This window comes from Pollachius pollachius (assembly GCF_949987615.1).
Source record: "Pollachius pollachius genome assembly, chromosome: 6".
NCBI classification, from domain to species: domain Eukaryota; kingdom Metazoa; phylum Chordata; class Actinopteri; order Gadiformes; family Gadidae; genus Pollachius; species Pollachius pollachius.
The window spans coordinates 17756459-17778146 of record NC_136939.1 but is presented as its reverse complement, the minus strand read 5'-3'; the positions used below and the strand labels follow the sequence as shown (position 1 = coordinate 17778146).

General features: G+C 46.9%; 1 protein-coding gene across 1 annotated transcript; it reads right to left on the bottom strand.

Moving 5' to 3' along the window:
• Positions 1-477: 477 nt before the first annotated feature.
• Positions 478-19767, bottom strand: crebrf (creb3 regulatory factor). Its single transcript, XM_079738347.1, has 10 exons — positions 19652-19767; positions 14890-15156; positions 14322-14447; positions 12989-13149; positions 11637-12862; positions 11288-11485; positions 10862-11051; positions 10121-10194; positions 9571-9690; positions 478-8896 (listed from the first exon to the last, which is right to left on the bottom strand). The coding sequence occupies exons 2-10, from the start codon at positions 14896-14898 to the stop codon at positions 8778-8780; spliced, it is 2223 nt and encodes a 740-aa protein (XP_079594473.1). The 5' UTR covers positions 14899-15156; positions 19652-19767; the 3' UTR covers positions 478-8777.
• Between the last annotated feature and the right edge of the window lie 1921 nt (positions 19768-21688).

Below are 21688 nucleotides of genomic sequence, written 5' to 3'. Positions count from 1 at the left end.
ACAAGTAGGCCATACCTTTTGGAACAAGTTGTCTTCCTACTTTGTTAATTTCCTTTTCAATTTACTCTATGGATAAAAATACGGATTTATACGACCACAATTATGCTTAAACTTTAGGCTACTTTGATTTCAGCGAAATTGAATAATGAATTTATATATAGGGCTTTTCTAGACGCTCAAAGAAGCTTACCGTGAAGGGGGGACCTCACTCACCGCCATAATTAATGTTCAGTCCTATGACTTAAAGTATGACTTACTGATTTGAACTAGAAATGTTGAACTTATATGAAAAATTTACAATGTGAGCTAATGGATAAAATAAATATAATGATCCATGAAACATGTGATTCCATTTACTTAAAACCCAAATTCCATGTGGTATAGACCTGGCAGCAGAACGGTACTCAGTTGCTTTACATTCCCACATCTTCATTCTCAGATATAAGAAGACATAATAAGAATCAAGAACAGCAATGATTGTGGTTTGTAATATATTTATTACTTTGATATTAAAAACAATGAACATTTTGGGACTAGGGTGTTACAAGCAGTGGTACCAACTCCTGGCTGGTACGACATAGAAAAGACAGAAATCAATCCAAAATTAATTTAAAAAAAATGGAGAGTGAAAGAAATAAAAGAGGCACATTAACACAACATGTCCTGGGGCCTCAATGTCAGCCAGACACCAGAGCTGGAGTCTCTGGTCACAGCCAGTACAATGACCTAACCACACCCTCTCCAAACTCCCCATGCGCTTCCTAACACGCAGTGCCTTACAAAGGAAGAACAAACAGAACCAAAACAAAGTTTATAGTTAGAACCAAAGTACAAACCCAGCACAACATTTATTACACAACATAAATATAGCAACTGTCAATATAGTTTTATCTGAACAGGCATATATTGTGAACTACAAATATAGACGTTGTCGCTAAAGAGAGGATTGCGTTAGTTTACGTTTCAGCAGGAGGTCCTGCAGGTTTTATTTCCTTGTGAAATGATAATAATAATAATGATACTATTGTCACCAAGAGATCTATTACAGAGCACTTAGCAATGAAGTACAGTCTTCCTACACAGACAGAGAAAAGACCTAGGGCTGTGGACGGGTCCATGCCTCTGGTCTCCACCACCAGGCAACCACACAGAAGCTTCAACAGCACGGCTCACATGGTCACCTCCTGTTCCAATACATTTCCTTTCTTCTTCATGTTCAATGTTTTTCCAAAAGAAACAAAACCTTACCAGAGAGATAGTTATGTTTTTGCCTGTTTCCAGTCTCCTGTTCCATGCATTTTGGAAAAGTCTGCAAGTAAATGTAAATACTTGCAGAGTGTGGTGAATGAGTTGGACGTGCATGGATATAGAAGAGGCCTTTTGCTCCGGGAAGGTCATTTATGGATGCATATTGCATCTGTCTGCAGAAGAGGATATTACAAACTCCATGACGCCTTGCGTGGTGGGAGTGGGGGGTAAGGGGGTAAGGGGTCTCTGCCCACCAGCCTTAAGTGAACACTGGCTGACTGCTGGAGCTCCCTAAGCAGGTCCACTGCAAGTCCATGTCCCCATGGAGGCAGCCTCAACCCAATACAAAACCACTTTTCTGGCCACGGCACTAACTTGTTGCAATGTTCCCCGATGTGCTCAGGCAGGCTGAAGCGAGAAACAGCGCCACTATGTGGCTCCAGAGGCCAATAGACTAAATGCAAAAGTTTCACAAGGTTAGGTTTGGTTTGCCAATTTTGCACCATAGACCTGTTTTCTCTGGTCACAGTCTGACATGAGGCCACTGGTTCACACCTTACAAACTGTTTGTTGGTTTAACAGCCATCAACTCTGGCCTTCTGAGAGATCTCATCTAGCAATACACAAAACACGACAGTAATAAGGTATACACAATACGACTTGGAAATATAAAAAAAGAAGTGCAACATCAACATAAATATAAACAATATTAATATTTTGGGACAGCGTCCTTATGGGGATACAACGATCCAGCCTCCTGACTGCATCTCTGACCACAAATATAAATCACGGTTTTTCAGCCTGCCAACAGAATTCAATTGAATAAGATGTGCGTTTGTTAAAGAAAATCTTCAACAGGAACATTTGACGCACACCAGTCCCCATCCTGGTGTGTCTCTTGTCCAGGAAGGCTTGTCTACAATCATGAGCCAAGCAGCACTAAAGACACGGGTCGTGTGAGCAGCCAGCAGGGGGCCGGAGGGGAGACGGCCCGAGTCCTCTAATAATATAGCCATAGCTACTGCAGCTGTATTAGCATGTTAGCACCCAACCGTTACATTAGCACCACAGTTAGCCTCGCTTCAGCCCACGGCTCCGTACCAACAGCGAACTCTGAAGGAGGATCTGGCACTTTTACAACAGCTTCCTAACTTAAGGTCATTTAAAACCTTTTTTTTTTTTTTTTTTTTTTTTTTAAAAGGTAATTTCGTTTTTCCTTTCATATTTTTTCTTTAGAATGTACACAATTGGCCGCAGCACTGCACATTATATTGGAAGCCATAGAAAGAGGCGAGAAAAGCCTTGGTCAGTAAAGTCACTTCCGAATCAGTCCTAGGCGCTCCTCTCTCCATGCAACGCACCAGCAACAGGCTGCATCCAATACATACTCAGTGGGGCCTAGTGGGCAGAGAAGGTTTATTAGAACCAGGTTTCCAGATTCAATATTGACTTGAGACAGTTTTATTTTACCGTTATGTGCTTAATTAATACTGAAAACCTCAAAGATTGATATTATAACTACAACAAAAAGTACTCAACGCTAAACCAATAATAGTTAAATCAGAAGAATGTGTATAAGTTCTTAGTTTTAGAGTAGCCCTACACTTAACTCAAACCATAGGGCCATGTTATGCAATAGTTTATATGTGGCTCAAGGCCAGTCATATTAATTGAGTCCAATCAGAAAAGCCATTGTAGAAATGTGTATCTGAGCAGGGGATGACCCCGAAGAGGGATTTGGTGTTTGGTTGGTCGAGTCTCTGAAGGTGGCCCCCTTCCAGACGACCGTTCAGACTAACTTTGTGTTCTCATTTGTTTGAGTAAGGCACCTGGTTCAGCAGGTATCATATTCTAAATTAAATTACTTTAATTATTTTTTCTTTTTGAGATTATGTTAATAATAAAACAATTAATAAAAATAATGGAAGGTGTGTCTGTTGACCTGCTATGATCCCGAAATCAAACGTCATTTATGTATATGGTAGCTGCATCATGCAGAGAAACCCTATTCAAACTACTTGGTAACCTTGTCCTCAGTATCAGATGCATGTACAGACTTCTTGGAAAGAGAAGAAGAGAGAAAACTTGCAGTTTCTGTGTTGGAAATGAAAGCTGTGTTACTAGTGTCCACAGATGGTCTGGAAAGCAACACATTTCCTGTAACATGGGCCTTACCACAGACAATGCATGCACAGTTATCTTTCCAAAGGCATTCTCCTTATAGAAACAACAATGTATTTAACACATAAGGAACAAGGTGCACAGAACTGTCCTCTACACTGAGGACCTCTACAGGCAACAAGGGCAGACTACACCAGCAAGAACAAGACAAATCGAAAAAATAAATAATAGAAACTATCTTAAAAGATCTTAAATACACACTCTGAGATTTGATATCATAACCAGCAGAGAATTCTTTTTTTTTTGCAATTAATTTGTAATAAATAGGATTGTTTATATTTATATCCATAATGCTAACACCTCCTATCCTGTTTATATATCTGGTTATTAATCAATAATGCTTTGAATTAAGTCCTTGCTTCAAGGTGTTGTGAATTGTTGATATACTGACCTATAAGTGAGATAATTTGATTAGGGACACTGAAATCCAATCTCAATCTCGAGTCGCAAAACAAAACCACACAGAAAAATAACTGTTAATAATAAACACAAACACAATTCCATCTTGGATAAAGCAAGAAGCTGTTTGATTGGTCCAACTGGGTTCTGTCCCGTTGCCTAGATACATTTACTGCCAATCATTACGGCTGTTTAGTATGAATGGATTTCAATGTCAAATAGAATAGAATGAATTCACACGTAATCAGCGTCATCAAGGCAAACAGTTGAAACTAGTTGAATTGAACCTCAAATCAGAGTCCAAACCTTCAAAAGGAACAGATTGTATGTTGTCTAGAAAAAAGGTCATTCCACAGCAGTGAAAATCAGTTGACTCCACTTGAGTCAGTTGGCCCTCTTTCTGTTTGTGTAAAGAGTATTGCACCTTATTGATCTACATTGAGAATCCTGAACAAACACGTATGCAATATTTCTTGTACAGAGGAAACAATGGCGACTTTAACTTGAATACACAAATATATTTTCTTTTGATTTCATATGTCATATTACACCATTTTGAGCAGAAGAACAATGTACCCCTGATCTGCTGAAGAAGAGCTATATGGATGTATGATGTAATCACTTGAGCTTTTATTGGACAAGAGTAGCACAAACTTTACACAATGAATTAGCTTAATTAAAGACTCTTTAGGTATCATAGTTTGAGAAAAAATAGGGAAAACAGGGAACAATTTTACTGGCGCAGAATACCACTCCTACCCTCGACTGTTCAAATGCCACAGAGTCTTGTGGTTTGTTGTAAAGTTGCACAGCTTGCACCATCACGTCAAATGTAGAAACCTGTGAGCACCCCCTCTAGAACCAGCCTGGAGACCCTGAACAAACCCCCTCTCCCGCCCCCTTACGGCTGGCTCAAACTATAACACAACAACAACGACAACAACAACAAGGGCCTATGGCGGCCTCTTACCAGACGGAGGTACAAAATAAAACTTTAGCTGAGAATATGCCTCAAATGTTTAAAGTGCCTGTTAAGTAAAAAGAAAGCCCCCCGAGGAGGTGAAGTATTTGAATCCATTAGTCCCAATGTATTCCTCCTGCTCCTGCTACCTGGGTTGTGTTTGTTGAAGCCAATGAGGCCCTCACTGATTGGTTGGAGTTGACAGTTTGCAGCGGGACGACACCAGCCCTGGGCAGGGCCCCGTGTCGCTGACAACGCCGCTATTTTATTTTGTTCTGTGTGTGTGAAAAGGTTATTTAAGAAGGCAATAAGTGTCCGGATTGAGTCTCCATTTGTAATTGGCTTTCCATACAGTACAGTGATATAGGAACTTTAATTCTCTCCCCCAGGGCCGCCGGGAAGAAGCTCTTTTCATGGGTTATCCCCACCGGCCCTGGGCTGCTCTCCGCCTCATTAAGTCACAAGTAGAAATCAGTTTATAAATGATAACAATATAGCTCTCCGGAGAAATGTCTACACTGTACATCACCCTGAAGAGGAAGCCAAAGCAGTGTCTTTTCCATAGGAAACCTCTACTGAAGGCAAATGAGTCATGATACCAAGGGAGGCTGACCTCTCAAACATTGTAAGGGCCCTGGAAGTCACACCAAACTCTACAGCTCACAACGCCACCGTGCCTTCCAGGCTGTCCCCAACCAGGCACCACACGACCGCAGAAGAAGAGGGAGAACGGGTCAAGACGGAGGATCCTAAAGCCACACAACAATGTGCTATCATACAATACCTCATGTAATCACATGGCTTCAAACAGACCCATCGACTAGCCAGGCCACAGAGCCACCTGGACAGGAAATAGACCACACCAGGGCAGGAAGTAGACCTTACCAGGGCTGGACCGTTTCTTATTCTAGCAAGTAATAATCAAGTACAGCGCAGCATTCACCCCAGGCCTCGTAGCAGCAAATGGAAGGAAAAAAAATGCTTTTCTGTTTTTTTAGCTTTTTTTTTTTTTGGAACAAAGTGCTTTTTGTCTTCAAACATATAAGATATTATATTCTTTACATATATCTATATCTAACATTGAGAAGATACATCTTAACTTATAGGCTATTTACAAAAATGAATGACAACTATGGAATAATCTATCGGGGGGGGGGGGGGGAGAGAGAAAGCGAGAGCGAGACAGAGAGAGAGAGAGAGCTACAACTGGACTCCTGGCAAATAGAATGATGAACAAGTTATGGTTGTAGTTTAAGAAAAAGCACCATTACTCCCTTCTTGGACAGAATCAAACTGCAGGAGTAAAACTAGACCACGTGGAACATAGCTGTTCTCCAACCATCAGCACAGGGACACACGCTTCAAGGTCACCGAAAGCATCAAAGGACATAACATAAGAGCTCCCCCCCACCACAACGGGCGCCTGGGTCCAGCCAAGGCCCCCCCCTCCCCCCCAACAGGAGTAAGACGGCCCGGGTGGACCCTGAGAAAGGAGCCTTGGTGGTAGGAGGTGCCAGTATTCAGGGCTCCTCATCCTAGAGTCAGGATGAAGGGTCAATCAGCTGGGGCTGGTTTCAGTTCGAGCTGAGGTTGGACCAACTTCAGACCAGCAGGACGTCACCTTCTCCCATGACCTGACCTGAAAGGGCGCTCCACTCCCACTCTGTGGGAGGTGCTAGTGAACACCAGCGTCCCCCTGTGGGGCTGAATCAGGCTTTATGGCACAATGCTCCAGAGGTCTGTCTGTGTCTGTCTGTCTGTGTATGTCTGTCTGTCTGTGTCTGTCTGTGTCTGTCTGTCTGTGTCTGTCCGTCCTTGGCCGGTTATCAAAGACCAGCATGGGCACCGTTGAGATTTTGTCTTCAGTCTGACCTCAGGCAGTACATGTCCAGGAAGGTCCCGAGAACCCTCCTCCAAACCTCCACGTCTCTATTCTAGTGAAACCAGAGGGGGTCAAAGGTTAGAACTCCCCCCCCCCCTATGAGAGCCCCCCCTGCTTGAGGCGTATCCTATGAAACACTTCCGAACCAACAGGAAATAGCCAATGGGCAGCTAAAATACAAAAATATAGCAAGGTCCTTTTTTTTGCTCGTTTTTTTGTACTCTTTCTATTCGGTTTAACGTCTCCAATGCAAAGATAGTTTAGAAATGTGTCATGCTTCATAACGAATCAATTGTCATGGAAAAGAAAGTGGCAAATCACCAAAGATATAGGGCGCGACTATATACAGTGTTCCAAAAACACATTTCAACACAATTCAGTTAATATTCTGCTCATAAACAAAATCTCCATACAGAAATATAGTTAACACAAATACATAACATTTTGGTTATTGTCAGTGAAACTTTGACAAAACAAAGCAAAAACAAGACGGAAATCCAATATAGCTTATCCACCAGCGCTTGTCCTACTCAAACCCACCACAAACGAGCTAATAGCAGGAGGACTCAGGGATGGGGCGTTACTTAGCAACAGGTCTACTTGTGAAGCCCACTAGGATGGTAGGAAGTTCATTAGTAAATAAGAAAACAATAAAAGAAAGTTAAAGAGTAGATTTATGCTCCTTTTCTGTACAGAATTGGACCCAAGCTAATTTCACAGTTCTACGAAGTTCCCTGCCCCCCCCCCCCCCCCACATGTGTTACATTCAATACGGCGTCAGGTAAGCTGTGCAAATCCTTACTTTTACTGGCTAGTCGCCATTTCGTTGCATGTGTCTTTGGTACAAAAACAATCAAAATATATAGTGTGCAAATCTTTTTTTTCTTTTGTAACTAAAATATTGTCTAATCTCTCCCGTTCCCAAAGACAAGAGTACCAAAAACCAAAGTCACCTTTTGCAGAGCCTTCCTATATACACAGACTCTGTGGCATCACACGTTGGTAGGTTCCTTTTCCATGTACATTCAGAACATATTTTTTACAGCTGAACTACACAACCCCAACGCTGTGTCCTCGGGTGACCTCTGTTGCTCGTAGACCCGCCCACTCAACATCAAGTGGTTCTGATTGGCTGATCCTTTGGGAGATTAGACCAATCATGTCTCTCCTTTTCTTTTTTTCATACATTTTTTTTTATCCTCGTTCTCCCTACCTCTCCTCTCATGCAAACGCACACACACACACACACACATACGCGCATACACACATACACACACACACACAAGGCACAATGAATAGAACTGGGATCAAACACCAGTATGAACCAGACACTGAGTCTAGTCACTTCTTACAACAAAAGAGGAAGTGGAGGGTTCCAGAGGAGATCACGTTTGCTCTAGCGCCCCCTGGCTGTCGGCTCCTCAATGGCGATTCAAACCAGAGCTCTCAGCCGTCAGAGCGGGCTCCTTTTCGCCGTCGCTCCCATTTCTTTCTATTGAGAGGACGGTTCTTAAATGGTATGGGTCGGATGCTTGATGGGCTCTCTAAACGTAGAAGAGCAGTGCTCTGTTGGTAATTTCATAATCATACATTGAAGCAGGTCACCTACATTACACATCCTTCAGCTTTGCCGCACAAACCACTGGTTGTACAGACCGGGGCCCGACGGTGTTGACGTGGTTAAATATACAGCCGTCTCCAAGGTGAAACAGGGTTATGATGACCTCAGCGGCCACCTTCCTAGACCCAGCTATGACCCAAAGAGCTGAGCCCTCACAGACCCAGACACAACGTTACGCTAAAACACCAGCCACCACAGATCAGCAATGTCATTGGCTCCACACATCATCCCCGCAGGCTCGTCGATCGGTGGTGAGATGAGGACATGGTCCCTGGGACCCCACTGTGGACAGCGAGGACAGAGGGTAGGCGCGCACGGCACATCCATACACACAAGGGAAGGGACGCGCTTGTGTGTGGTGTGTGTGTGTGTGTGTATGTGTGTTTGTGTGTTCTAGTGGGGAGGGGCATGCAGGAGCACATAGTTACAGTGACATAGTACGGTGGTAACTGGCCACTCCTATCCGTGGACCGGACCCCCGAAGTCTAGCTCTTGGAGGTGGGAACCCGCAGGCCCACCAGGCCCCCCGTGGGGTCCCCCTGTCCCGTGTTCTCCAAGATCTGGTTCACAAAGTCCGAGGTCTGCCCGGCCACGGGGGAGGACACTGCAAGGACCAGGAGAAGGACATTATAGGCTTTACCCCACAGAGTCAATCACAGAAACACACCGTCATCCACTGGGGCCTTCTCTGCTATCTATAAAACTAACTCATCACGCTATTCTTCCCATTTATTCATTTAGTGCTAATACATTTAAATTACTTTAAATTCCTCTGCTTTATAGTTTAATCAATTTAAAAAATCTCTAGGTAAGATCCCAAAGCTTTAGGGATAGAGAGAGCAGGAGAGAGCAAGATTTTTAATCCAAACAACCCAAAGAACATCCCCTTCCTCTCTCCTCCCTCCCTCTCTGCTTCCTCCCTCCCTCCCTCTCTCCTCCCTCCCTCCCTCCCTCTCTGCTTCCTCCCTCCCTCCCTCTCTGCTCCCTCCCTCCCTCCCTCTCTGCTTCCTCCCTCCCTCCCTCTCTGCTCCCTCCCTCCCTCCCTCTCTGCTTCCTCCCTCCCTCCCTCTCTGCTTCCTCCCTCCCTCCCTCTCTGCTCCCTCCCTCCCTCTCTGCTTCCTCCCTCCCTCCCTCTCCTCGGCCCTTTTGAATAGTGTCCCTCAAATGACGGCTTAGAGCCAGCAACCTGCAGTACACCCTATAGGTCGGCGGAGGGTCTTCACACACCACTAACGTCCCCACACCACCACCACCACCACGTCGTCCCCAGGGACTCACCAAGTGTCTCCTGGACCAGCCGGTCCAGGGTGTCGGCCATGTTGTTGGCCTGGGGGGAGCAGTCCTTCACGCGCGTCACAATCTCCTCCTTGATGGCGTTGATCACGAACAGCAGCCGGTCTACGGGCCACATGTCCAAACACGTAGCATTACAAACAGCAGGCCAGGGGAACAGGACAAATGAGCCCCTTTGACCATGAGAAGCCCTTCTCCAGGCCCCCTGTGAGATCAGAACCTCTGTGTCTCTCTGACCAGGGTCCTTGGCGGCATAAGGTGAGGGTGCTGTATGGTAGTGGTGGTTGACTTCCTACCCGTTTACTGCCAATCTGAATTCATCCAGCTCACTGCAATCTAGAAGTTATCAATATCATAATCTGCCCATCCTTTATCCCACATTTCATTATTTAACTAAATTAGTGAATATCTATCCATATACACAGGTTACCACCTTTCAGGTAAGGTCAGTCACTCATTTAGGGATGATCTCTGTATATTCTGAGCATGCAGTCTATTGCTGTAATACGGTGTTGGCGCTGCCATGGTTACGTACCGTACTCAGTGCTCAGCCCCCACAGCTTGACCTTATTAGCTTCATACTGGGCCTTCTTCTTCAGCCGGCACGCTCTGGAGACACACATGAGGTAAACACATGAGATACACACAAGAACACACACGAGATATACGATACACAGAGGAACGCACACATGCAGGAGATACACATAGGAGATGCAGACATGAACACACACACATGATAAACACACAGGAACGCACACAGGAGATACACACAGGAGACACAGACATGAACACACACAGGAATGCACGCACACACACATGAGATGTATACATTAACACACGCAGGAACACACACACATACACACAGGAACTCACACACAGGTACACACAGAGCACACAGGGCACTCGTTAGCAGAGTGGAGCTGTGTTTCAGGAAAACGCGATAGAAGGAGATAACAATACATTCGGTATAGTGCCCCCTCCCATCCATACAACATCATACAAGTATGTGCATCAGATCTGACATTTTCACGTAAAGGGGGGATCAATTAAGTTCCTTCGAAATTCTTGTTAACAGAAAAAAATGGCTAATGTTATGTTATTATTGCCATTGGGGGATTAGGTACAATCTCTTGGTGATGTTTTTCCCCATTTTCTAACAAAATTACGAACCCATAACCTGAACAGATCAAAGAACACAGCGTACAACGGTGAACCCAGCCTCGGACCAAAGCCCTACCTGGCTACCAGCTAGGGCTCGGCGCGTGGAGCCACGTACCTGGAGGCCAGCTTGTTCTTCTCCTTGCGGGAGCGGGGCCGGGCGTTGAGGGGCAGCTCGCTCACCGGGGTCAGGTCGCTGATCACCTTGTTCAGCTTGCGGAGCTCGGTGCCGATGGTCAGAAGCTTGCGGGGGTTGGGAGTCAGGTCTTCCACGTCCGTACGCCGAGACTTCTTCAGCTTGTACTTTCCTAGGAGGCGGGAAAAAGCTTGTCCTCAGCTTCCATCTCACCTCAGTAATGAGCCGCTGCACTGCTCGAGGCCTCACAGGGGATCTATGTCCCTGTGTATTCGATCGGAAAAAGAACGCTTGGGCCGTACGATAAAACGGAAAACTCTATGTACTTTATGTAACAACTGCTACAGATGAACCGTGGGTCGGATGCCACCAGAGCTGAGCGTGGTGCTGGGGGCGAGGGGGACTCACCGTGCAGGGGCCCGTTCTTCTGGTACAGGTTGCTGGGCAGCGTGTGGCGGTCCCACTCGGACGGCTTCAGCATGCGCTCCTGCTTGGAGGGGGTGAGCTGCTCGCTGTACTCCCAGAAGTAGCGGCGTTTCCCTCGCTTGCGGCTGGACACGCCCGCCGTCAGGCCTTTGATGTCCTCCACCAGCTCCATGTCATAGCCTGGGGGAACAGAGGGCGGGGGGGACTCGTTTAACACTGGCCTGCCACAATCGACCGCACCACATGGAGCAGGGGGGAACAATTGGTGTTGGGTTCAGATTTGATTGGTGCAGAGCGTCTGCCTGGAGGCAAAGACATTCATGTCAGCTACCTGGTTCAGAGAAGGCGTCGCTCATGTCGTCATCCTTGTCGGCTTCGTAGTCGTCGTCCTCTTCCTCCTCCTCCTCCTCCTCTTCGTCATTCTCGGAAAGCTCATGCTCGCTGCCGAACCCCTCATCGTGGTCTTCATCGTCCAGCTCTAGCCCCTCTCCCTCCTCCTCCTCTTCTTCTTCCTCCGCCGCCTCCCCGTCTTCCTCTTCCTCCTGCTCTTCCCCCTCCTCCTCCTCCTCTTCTTCCTCCTCCTCCTCCTCCTCTTCCTCCTCCTCCAGAACGGTGGGGGCCCTGCCGGCCAGTCTGGCCTGGGTCAGGAACAGGGAGTAGTTGTGTTCCTCCTCCTTGCTCTTCTCGCTGCTTTCCTCGTCCATGGGGACGTCGGCGCCAACAAGGCTGACTCCCACGGCCCCCGGCCCCTGGGCATGGCCCCCCTGGGCTTGGCTCTCCGGGGCCTCAGTCTGGGGGGCCGCGGCCGCAGACCTCCCCACCGCGGCGGCGGTCGGCTCCCTCCTCCCCGGCCCCTCCCTGCCTCCACGGAGAGGAGCGCACGCCGCCGCCGCGCCCGCCCCCGGGCTGCTGCCTGACGTGGAGGCCATCTCCTCTGGAGGCTGGGAGAGGGGCAGGGGGACGTCCGACCCCTTGACCTCTGGGTACCGGTGGAGGACGTCCGTCTGTGTTTGGTGGCCGGCACTCACGCGGACTTTGGCCTTCCGTACGAAGAGTGAACCGTGAGAAGGCGGGGCCACCATCATGGCCTGATGGCTGGCCTTTGTCTTGAGCTGAGCGTGGACGTGGTCCTGGGTGAGCGTCAGGGGCCTCTGGGTCTTGGCCATGGTCTCCGTGCTGGAGGCCACCGGCCAGGTGGCCTTCTGGGAACCCTCAGGAAAATCGGGCAGCGGGCCCCCGAAAGCGCGAGACAGCGACAACGGAGGAGCGGGCGAGGGCCGCGTGGCGGGGGGCCCCGGGCCCGAGCTGAAGCCCGGGGGCCTCTTGTGACCAGAAGGCGGGGGCAACAGACACTGGGGTGGGGGGCCGGGCGGCAGCAGCTCGCCGGAGGGGTAGAGCACCTCGCCCACCGGCTGGGAGTCCTCACTGTTGAGCTGGGCGAGGGTGGGCGTGCGGCCGATCACCTCCTCGTCCTGGTAGGGGCTGGAGAAGTCGTCCAGACCCAGGAAGTCCACCTCTTTGGTGCCCCAGATGTCACAGCTAGCCATCCGTGTGTATCTACCGGACAGAGACAGCATGAGGTTCCCCGCAGCACAAAACTGATCGAGAATGGCCTAAAAATCTTTAGGGCACTTTGGAACTGTTAATTTTTGCATTAAAACAAAGGTTTGTGTGTGCGTGTACCTGGTCAGGTCTTCCCAGTACGAGTCCCATTGCTCGAAGGCCGATCCGCTGCAGACCGCCTCACACTCCCCTCCCATGCCGCTCATGTGCTCTGTGCAGCCTTCGGCCAGCCCGGCCCCTCTGTCCCCGCGGGGGCTCTGCCGCGGATCCATGTCGCGGTCCTGAGGAGAACAGAAGGCGTTTAGCTTACGCCGGCGCCACGTTGGAGCCAACCTCAGTTTGTGAGTGTGTTTACGGCCACAACACAAAGAAAGGCTTTCATCATTCCTTTGTATCCGGATACGGATGTAGACTCCATGAAACTGTTGATAGGCAGGATTTTCTAATCCAAAGAAACTTGGATTAAACAAAGCAATGAATAAACTACTGAAGATGAGAGCTTTTTTAAGGGAATTCTTGCCTCAAAATGATAACCTCAAAAGCAAACATGAATTGTGCCCCAAATTAGTAAATAGCTAATCAAAACCTGAGGTTCTGTGTTATTATTGTTAGGTGCTATCTAAACAGGGACGAAAACACAGAAGAACATGAGCCAATCAGATTTACAGTATGGGTGACCTTAGGTCACAGAGCATATGTTGAAATCATCTGGTGTTATTTCAGTTAGATGATTTTAGTGAATATAGAACCCTCCGGGCGAGAGCAGGAACGACACATTAGATCACAGGGAACCTTGCCCTGTGTGACACACTCCCAGCCACACACCCACATGGTGTAGGTGGTACGCTCCTACAGGAGAGTCCTGTATGGCGCCTGGCGACACAACAGGCTTCATACCAGTGGAAGATGAAAGGTGTGATGATATTTATTGCTTATGTACCAATAACTAATCAGATATTATGCAAAATGTGTTGGCACTTGGTTATGATTTGAAATGCATAATGCATGATGCCTGGTGTATTATAGACTATTTAAGTTACAACCAGCAAACCACTCTCCTCTCAGCCCCTGCTCCTTGAACCATTTCAATCCCAACCATCTAGTGTGCCTCTGTTTGTGGAGAGGGCGAGCAGAGAATCTAAACAGCCTGGATCTAGACAGCCTGGAACAGCTCCTCTACTGGTCAACCCCATGTAACTGCAGGTATGGTTGTTCGTGGTGGAAGCTGACATGTGTTGCAATACAAAGATCTGATCAGAAAACAGAAAATAAAATAAATGTTGTGTTTCGAGATGTGGCTTTTTTGTTAAGATGCCCTGTGAAGATGGAGCATGGAAATTGTGGTCAGATGATACTCTTAAGTATACGAGTTTTCACTGGACATAGGCTAGCCTAGCGCTTGGTTTGGACCTCCCAGATCCCCCACTACGTGTCTACGTGCGTGTGTACTCACCAGTTCATACATGAAGTCAGGGTCAGAGCTGCTGCTGAGCAGGTCAGTACTGGTCAGGGCTTGGTCAGCAAATGAATAGTTCTCGAATGCGTCCCCAAAGGGTGGCTCCATCCCACTGATGCTAGGCTGCAAGCACAATGGAAATAAACAGGCTGAGAAATGCAACAGAGATGCTTCACAAAGAGACTAAAGACTTCCTGCACTCCTAAGACACGTTAGTAATATCTGGAAGGATTTAGAATATATATTTGTTAATAACACATTAATTCATAACTTTAAATTCAATTAATGTTCCATGTATTGAATATACCTTGTGAACAAGCATTCATCACTTTTCACTGACTAAATAGCTACTTCCCATCGCAATTATTCCACAGAGCAAACGGAAAATCTGAATTTTGTGAAAAATACCTAAAAGCTTCAGTTTTTACAGTCTTTACCAAATGAGGCAACGGCATCGACATTAATTATCATAGACGATATGAATATCATGAAATGAATCAAAACTCCCATTCTACAACCCAGGGGTCAACAGCATGAGCCCCCCTCCCCCCCACCCAGCAAGTACCTGAGGCATCGCCAGACTCAGCCGGATGTGTTCCCGGGGAGGAGGGGGGTAACCTCTGTGCCTCGTCTCCAGTCCCAACGGCGTGAGGATGAATACGGGCAACAGGGGGCCTGGGTGCTGGGGGGGAGGGAGGGAGGGAGGGGGGGGGGGGGCGACGGCAGCCACAGAGATCCGCAGTCTCTGCTGCCTGCGGGCCTGGGAACGGGCTGTGGCTGCTGGGGGTCCGCTGGGCTGTTCTGATGGACGGGGGTCTCGCTGTACTTCGGTCTGGGGGGGGACAACATGGAAACAAGGATGTGAACCAGACAATATGACGCTTGGGAACATGGTCGTAGATTCAAAAACGGCACACTGCGTTTTTCAATGCAGTTTTACAATCGTTCAAAGAGAGGTTGCTGCCAAGTGCCAATGTGTATCTGGGCAAAACAATGGATGCTGCCTCAGTCTTTGTAAGGCAACATAAAGATGGTCTCCATTGTTTACTGTTTAATGTGGACCTACAAAACAGCTCCTTCTACTACGAATTGATGCTGGAGTCACAGCTAAAAACCCTTCAACTCAACCTCTGCTTGCTCAAACACTTCTTTTCAAACAACACTGACGTTTATTAAACCTCTTGATATAACGTCTGTCTTAGAGTTTGAGGTCTACTCTCCTGCAATGAGCAACATGCAAGAGTTGCTTGTGTACATACACACCAAACAATACCGCTGCGCTTTCAACAAGTGACTCATTCTGTTTCTCTAGATAAATTGCCTTGTGTCTGCTCTCTACAGTAGACTGACATTTCAGCATAACAGGAAGTCCAAGTCAGCTCCTTCTCATCTCTCCTCAGTCCTTCTCTTTCATCAGCCCAACGACGACAGCCCCCGCCATCTCCTGCCCTCTTCCGTCCTCTGTTTCAACAGCCCTCCTCAGTGTATAGAGCTCTATGGCTGGCCTCTCACCTCCTCAGAATGTACAGAGCTCTAAGGCTGGCCTCTTCCCTCCTCAGAGTGTACAGAGCTCTAATGCTGGCCTCTCACCTCCTCAGAGCGTACTGAGCTCTAAGGCCGGCCTCTCACCTCCTCAGTGTGTACAGAGCTCTAAGGCTAGCCTCTTCCCTCCTCCTATTGTACAGAGCTCTAAGGCTGGCCTCTTCCCTGCCTCTTCCCTCCTCAGATTGTACAGAGCTCTAAGGCTGGCCTCTTCTCTGCCTCTTCCCTCCTTAGAGTTTACAGAGCTCTAAGGCTGGCCTCTCACCTCCTCAGAGCGTACAGAGCTCTAAGGCTGGCCTCTTACCTCCTCAGTGTATTGAGCTCTAAGGCTGGCCTCTCACCTCCTCAGTGTATGGAGCTCTAAGGCTGGCCTCTCACCTCCTCAGTGTATGGAGCTCTAAGGCTGGCCTCTCACCTCCTCAGAGCGTGCAGAGCTCTAAGGCTGGCCTCTTTCCTGCCTCTTCCCTCCTCAGAGCGTACAGAGCTCTAAGGCTGGCCTCTCACCTCCTCAGAGCGTACAGAGCTCTAAGGCTGGCCTCTCACCTCCTCAGAGTGTACAGAGCTCTAAGGCTGGCCTCTCACCTCCTCAGTGTATGGAGCTCTAAGGCTGGCCTCTTCCCTCCTCAGAGCGTACAGAGCTCTAAGGCTGGCCTCTCACCTCCTCAGAGCGTACAGAGCTCTAAGGCTGGCCTCTCACCTCCTCAGAGCGTGCAGAGCTCTAAGGCTGGCCTCTCACTTCCTCAGAGCATACAAAGCTCTAAGGCTGGCCTCTCACCTCCTCAGTGTATGGAGCTCTAAGGCTGGCCTCTCACCTCCTCAGAGCGTACAGAGCTCTAAGGCTGGCCTCTTCACTGTGCCACAATGCATCAGTACAGGGAAAGTGGCCCAGCTTTCTGATGAAATTATAGAATAGAATGAATAAATGACACATCCTCATCACATCCTCAAGGGATATTTAAATATGATATTTTTATTGTTAAATGTTTCCAAATAATCTCGCTCATGTATTTGTGTCTCTATTCCTAGCCTTGATAAACAAAGACGGGTTAACGGGGCTCCTCTAAAGTAGAAAGAACGACTTCGATTTAGACAATGCTACAGCCCAACATGCCTTTTCCTCTATACAGAATATGACAGCACATGCATTTCCTTTCTGAACACATCCAGTGTGTTTCATTTCTTAATTGTTGATAATACCACAAACCACATGCTCACTCATATTGGATAAGATACTATACACATGGATGTGTATACTAAGCTAAAAAGGCTACAATGAGACTAGTTGAATGGGTAGCTGGTTCATGAGGACAGCCGTGGGGCAGTGCCTGGGAAGTTGGCTGTGCTGGTACAATGGCCCATTGATGCCCATGGGCATGTAGACTTAAAGTTATTAAACGTAACCCCCGGGCCTGGGCACTACCAGATGACCAAGTATTCTGCTGTAAGCCTCTGCAAACACAGATACAGTCAGACACACTAGACTAGCATGAACAAAACCTTGAGAACAGAAGAATTGCATCATTTCCTGCATCATGCTACATTTGATAGTTAGGGGAACTTTTCTTCACCTTAGAGAAGAACACACACACACACACACACACACACACACACACACACACACACACACACACACACACACACACACACACACACACACACACACACACACACACACACACACCAGGATGGAACTGAAAGATTCAACACTCAATCGTCATTGAGAATAAATATATAGTCTCAGCACATAAATAAATTCTTGTACTTTTAATACTGAATGTACGCAACTTATTGACCATCAACTGCAAATAGAATTATTGGCAAATGCTACCCAAATAAAAGTTAAAACGTTGTATATATCCAACCGTAAGACTTTCTATATCCTCCCCTACGTTAAATTTATTGTATACACATTGGTACAAAAGTGACAGCAAGAGAAAGGATCAGTACCAATCAAATATGCTATTGCTTAAAATAAAACAATTGCATACCGCTAATCCTCTGTTGGTGGGTGTTGCATGAGAATCAATATTTGGTTGAGATGAAATATCAACGTAGTTTAACCACCCCTAGTTATGAGGTAATAATGTATTTGTTGTCATTGTTCAGCCCTGGTGCAGAGTCTATAACATACAGTGCAGTCTGCAAGTCTCTTAAGACTGCAGGCGAAGATGAGATGGGCCCTCGGTTTATAGAGTCTAGACCTTGGTGGCTAATATATGTATTATAGCTCTATCCAGTCCTGACCATACCAGCATTCCTTGCACATTTAGGTATATAAGTTTCTCAAATAAATAATAATAAATAATGAGAGCACCACAAGAAAATGTCATACAGAAAAAAAATAATTAAGTAAGCAATATCCTGAACTAACGCATGTCATATGTTAGGTAGTTTACAATTTATGTGTCTTTCGAATTACCTTTTAAATCTAATAAACAAAGACAAAATCATTTGTTAAAATGCTTAGAACATGTCACCTAAAAAGACACCAACCTCTATGCAGGCACCACTAGCAAAGCCTTGCCACCAGTCTACCGTCATGATACAGTCTGTGCAAAACAAAACAAATCCTCAAACTAGCTTTACTGCGCCAACACCCACCTAAATCCTTCACAGGATTGGTCAAATAAAGCTCAAGTTCCGCCCCTGAGCCTTTACGTATGGCCCTGCAATGCTTTCACTCTAATCGCTGCTTCACGATAAACACAACCCGTTTCAAGCTAGGTTGAGAAGGAGACAGAAGATAAACAATTCGGAGGCCTGTGTTTGGCCTAGATAGCGTCTACTAGTCCCAAAAACATATACTAACATCAACTAACGTCTACTAACCCCTAATCATGGTAATGCCCGATTAGTCTGGTGCTTTATCGTTATTCGACACACACGAATAAACAAAGCCAATCTCGGAACAGCATTTATCTAATAAACTACGCAGCATCAAACAGACAAGCAAACCAAAACAAACATTCACAACAAACTAGAACGTTAACGTACGGGTGAATAAATAAAACGTTAAGACCGCGAGAACGAGATGTTCTGTGCGGAGCCTCGGTCACATGGAACATTCTCGCTCACGAGCTCCTCCATCGGGTCCGGGGGGGGGGCGTGGACCGTAGTCTCGAGCTGCTCTAGCGGTCCTGGGGGGGCGTGGACCGTGGTGGTCTCGAGCTGCTCTAACGATCCGGGGAGAGGAGGGGAGGGGAGGGGTGGGGGGGAGCGTGGACCGTGTTCTCAAGCGGCCTGGGACACTGACGGATGTCATGTTCAGGCGGTCAACACCAGCTTCATAACGAGATAGCGCGTTAATTAGTGAAGACCAGCTTCAGGACAAAGTGTCCTGTTCAGTAACCTGGACCTTTCGGTCCAACTCATGTCCTATGGAAGTACAGGTGGACCTCTGGTGACATGAACCTCCACACTGTCACCATCTGATGAAGACAGAGTGACAGGGTGTTCTGACAGCTTGTTGGACGGAGAGCTGCTGAATTAACCCTAGCTGTGCTTTAAAAACATTAGTAGAAAACCGACCACAAACCCCCGCTAGAATAACCTCGCTATTCTTCCCCCTTCTCCATGTAATGTTTAATATTCGGGGTCCTGCTTCATCCCCGTCCTCTCCTTCCTCTCCGTCCTCAGCTCAACTCTGGCCTCCGTCCGCCCCCTTCATCGAGCAGGTCCGACGCGAGCCTAGCCTACGAGCTAACGCTCCGCTGCACCGTGTCCCCGACCCATCGCTCACGTTCCGCCCGGTAAAGTTTTTAGATCCGGTCCCTCGGACCGCTTACCCACTAAAGAAGAGCGACGGGGGGTCTAGTTCGGAGTGGGACCTCGTGCAGGGTCCTGTGTGTTGACGTGCAGGCGGTCTTCAATGGAGTCCACGCGCAGAGCTCGGGTTTGTTTTGTTTTTCTTCTTCCTGACGGGTTCCTGGAAGGCGCGTGACTGCTGGGTCACGAGGTGCACCGTCCGCCTATCACAGCCAATCTCCACTGTTGTGTTCAAAATATTGCAAACATATTTCAATATTTTCCCACCGGTGTGTGTTTTAAGATTTCAATATGAGCTCATCCTCTGCCATAGATAAATAATCATTTGCCGAGAATTAAAATAGAAAAAGAATTACTCAAGACTTGCATGTTTGTACTAAAACATGTAATTCAGTGTATTGATCATGCAATTACCCTATTTCATTATTCTACAGTATTATAATATATTATCTTATATTGTAACAACCTGATAAGGGGACCAAAGAAAAACAATAAAAAACAATTTGATTTAAATATAAATTAATAAATAATTATATATGGAAATGTGTGGTTTTGATGTTAAAAAACACGTTTATATTTTCAGGATTATATAAAAAAAGGTCCCACACCAATAACCTTAACGTATTTAACTTCATAATACATTATTAGTGAATGGTCTGTTTCATAATGCTACAGTACATAATGTTAGTATCATGTTATATTTCATAATACCATGAACCCTTGGTGAACCCTTAGCTGTCAATCAAAGCAGGAGGTAAGTCTTAATGCCTATAATGTCTACACTATTTCACCAAGGGAAGGTTAATAATAAATAAATACTTGTTTCTTCGTGTTTTCTCGACACAAAATTGCATTGCAACATTACAACAGACACTGTGTTCCCATTTAACAAAACCACATAATAAGGCCCAGTCATACGTCAACGTCAAAACCTTTATGTGTCCATCCAACTGTCTATCAATATGTCGGGGACGTTGGTTCCCTACTATATTGAGTAGTTTTCAACAACCTTTTTATTGCATTATTAAGTGTCATTTCAAAGTTGATTAAACGTGTAATAAACCTTGGATTATTAAACCATGATAAGAAACAAGGGGAAAATAATCCTATCGCAACTGGGTGGAGGTCGAAGAACACTCCAGGATGCATCCTGTTCAAACGAGCCCTACTACTGTCTCGATGTACGGACCCTAACTCGACGGCCTCTTGTTGTTGGAACAGGTCCCGTCTCCGTGGTTACATACATCAGCCGGGTCTCCGGCTCGTGCGTCTCAGGGGGGGGCAGAGAGGAGCACATGGGCGGGGGAGAGACCTGGACCCTGACGCGAACGGGAGGCGGAGGCAGCCTCCAGGCCTAGCACCGCTCTAGGGGGACGGGCCAGAGGCCGGCTCTGTCTCTTCGTTCGGGATTACCGGCGTCTCTGGGGGCCAAGTCTATACGGATCAAAGGCAAACATCCAGCCAGCGGCAGAGACCAGGGACCAGGGTTAGTGAGGAGGGGGTAGGACAGCCCTTGGCGTCTGGGGCTGGTGTGCAGACAGACGCTCAATGACATGTTGGTTGTTAACTTGTCATGGTGTTTAGCCGAGACTTTCATCCCAATTGAAATATAGCTTAAGGCCATTTGGGAGCAGAAAGAGGTTAGTTTAAAAGCTCATGCTTACAAACAGCTTGAATATGGACATTGGAGTTGAAGTGTGTAGTCTGGTGGTGAGTATGTGGTGATCTGTAGGATAAGCGTTGTGTGGTTCAGGGACAAGCAGGGACAGGGACAAGCAGGTACACTAGATGTTACATCTGTTGGGATCTCGGCTGAGCAGCAGTAAGAGTCTGGGAGGATTATGTTGCTTCATTCTTCTCACGTCGCTGATCCTGTCAGGAACCGAGTATTACTGGATAAGAAGATATTAAATAGCATAGACATAATTTGTTTTCTCCCATGACCATGTCCCCCCAATTTTATATTGCAAATACGTTACATGCCACAAAAGACTGAATAAAATGTAAGTGTTTATATTAGCTTTATTAAATAATGTGACAGCCTCCATAATCCAATG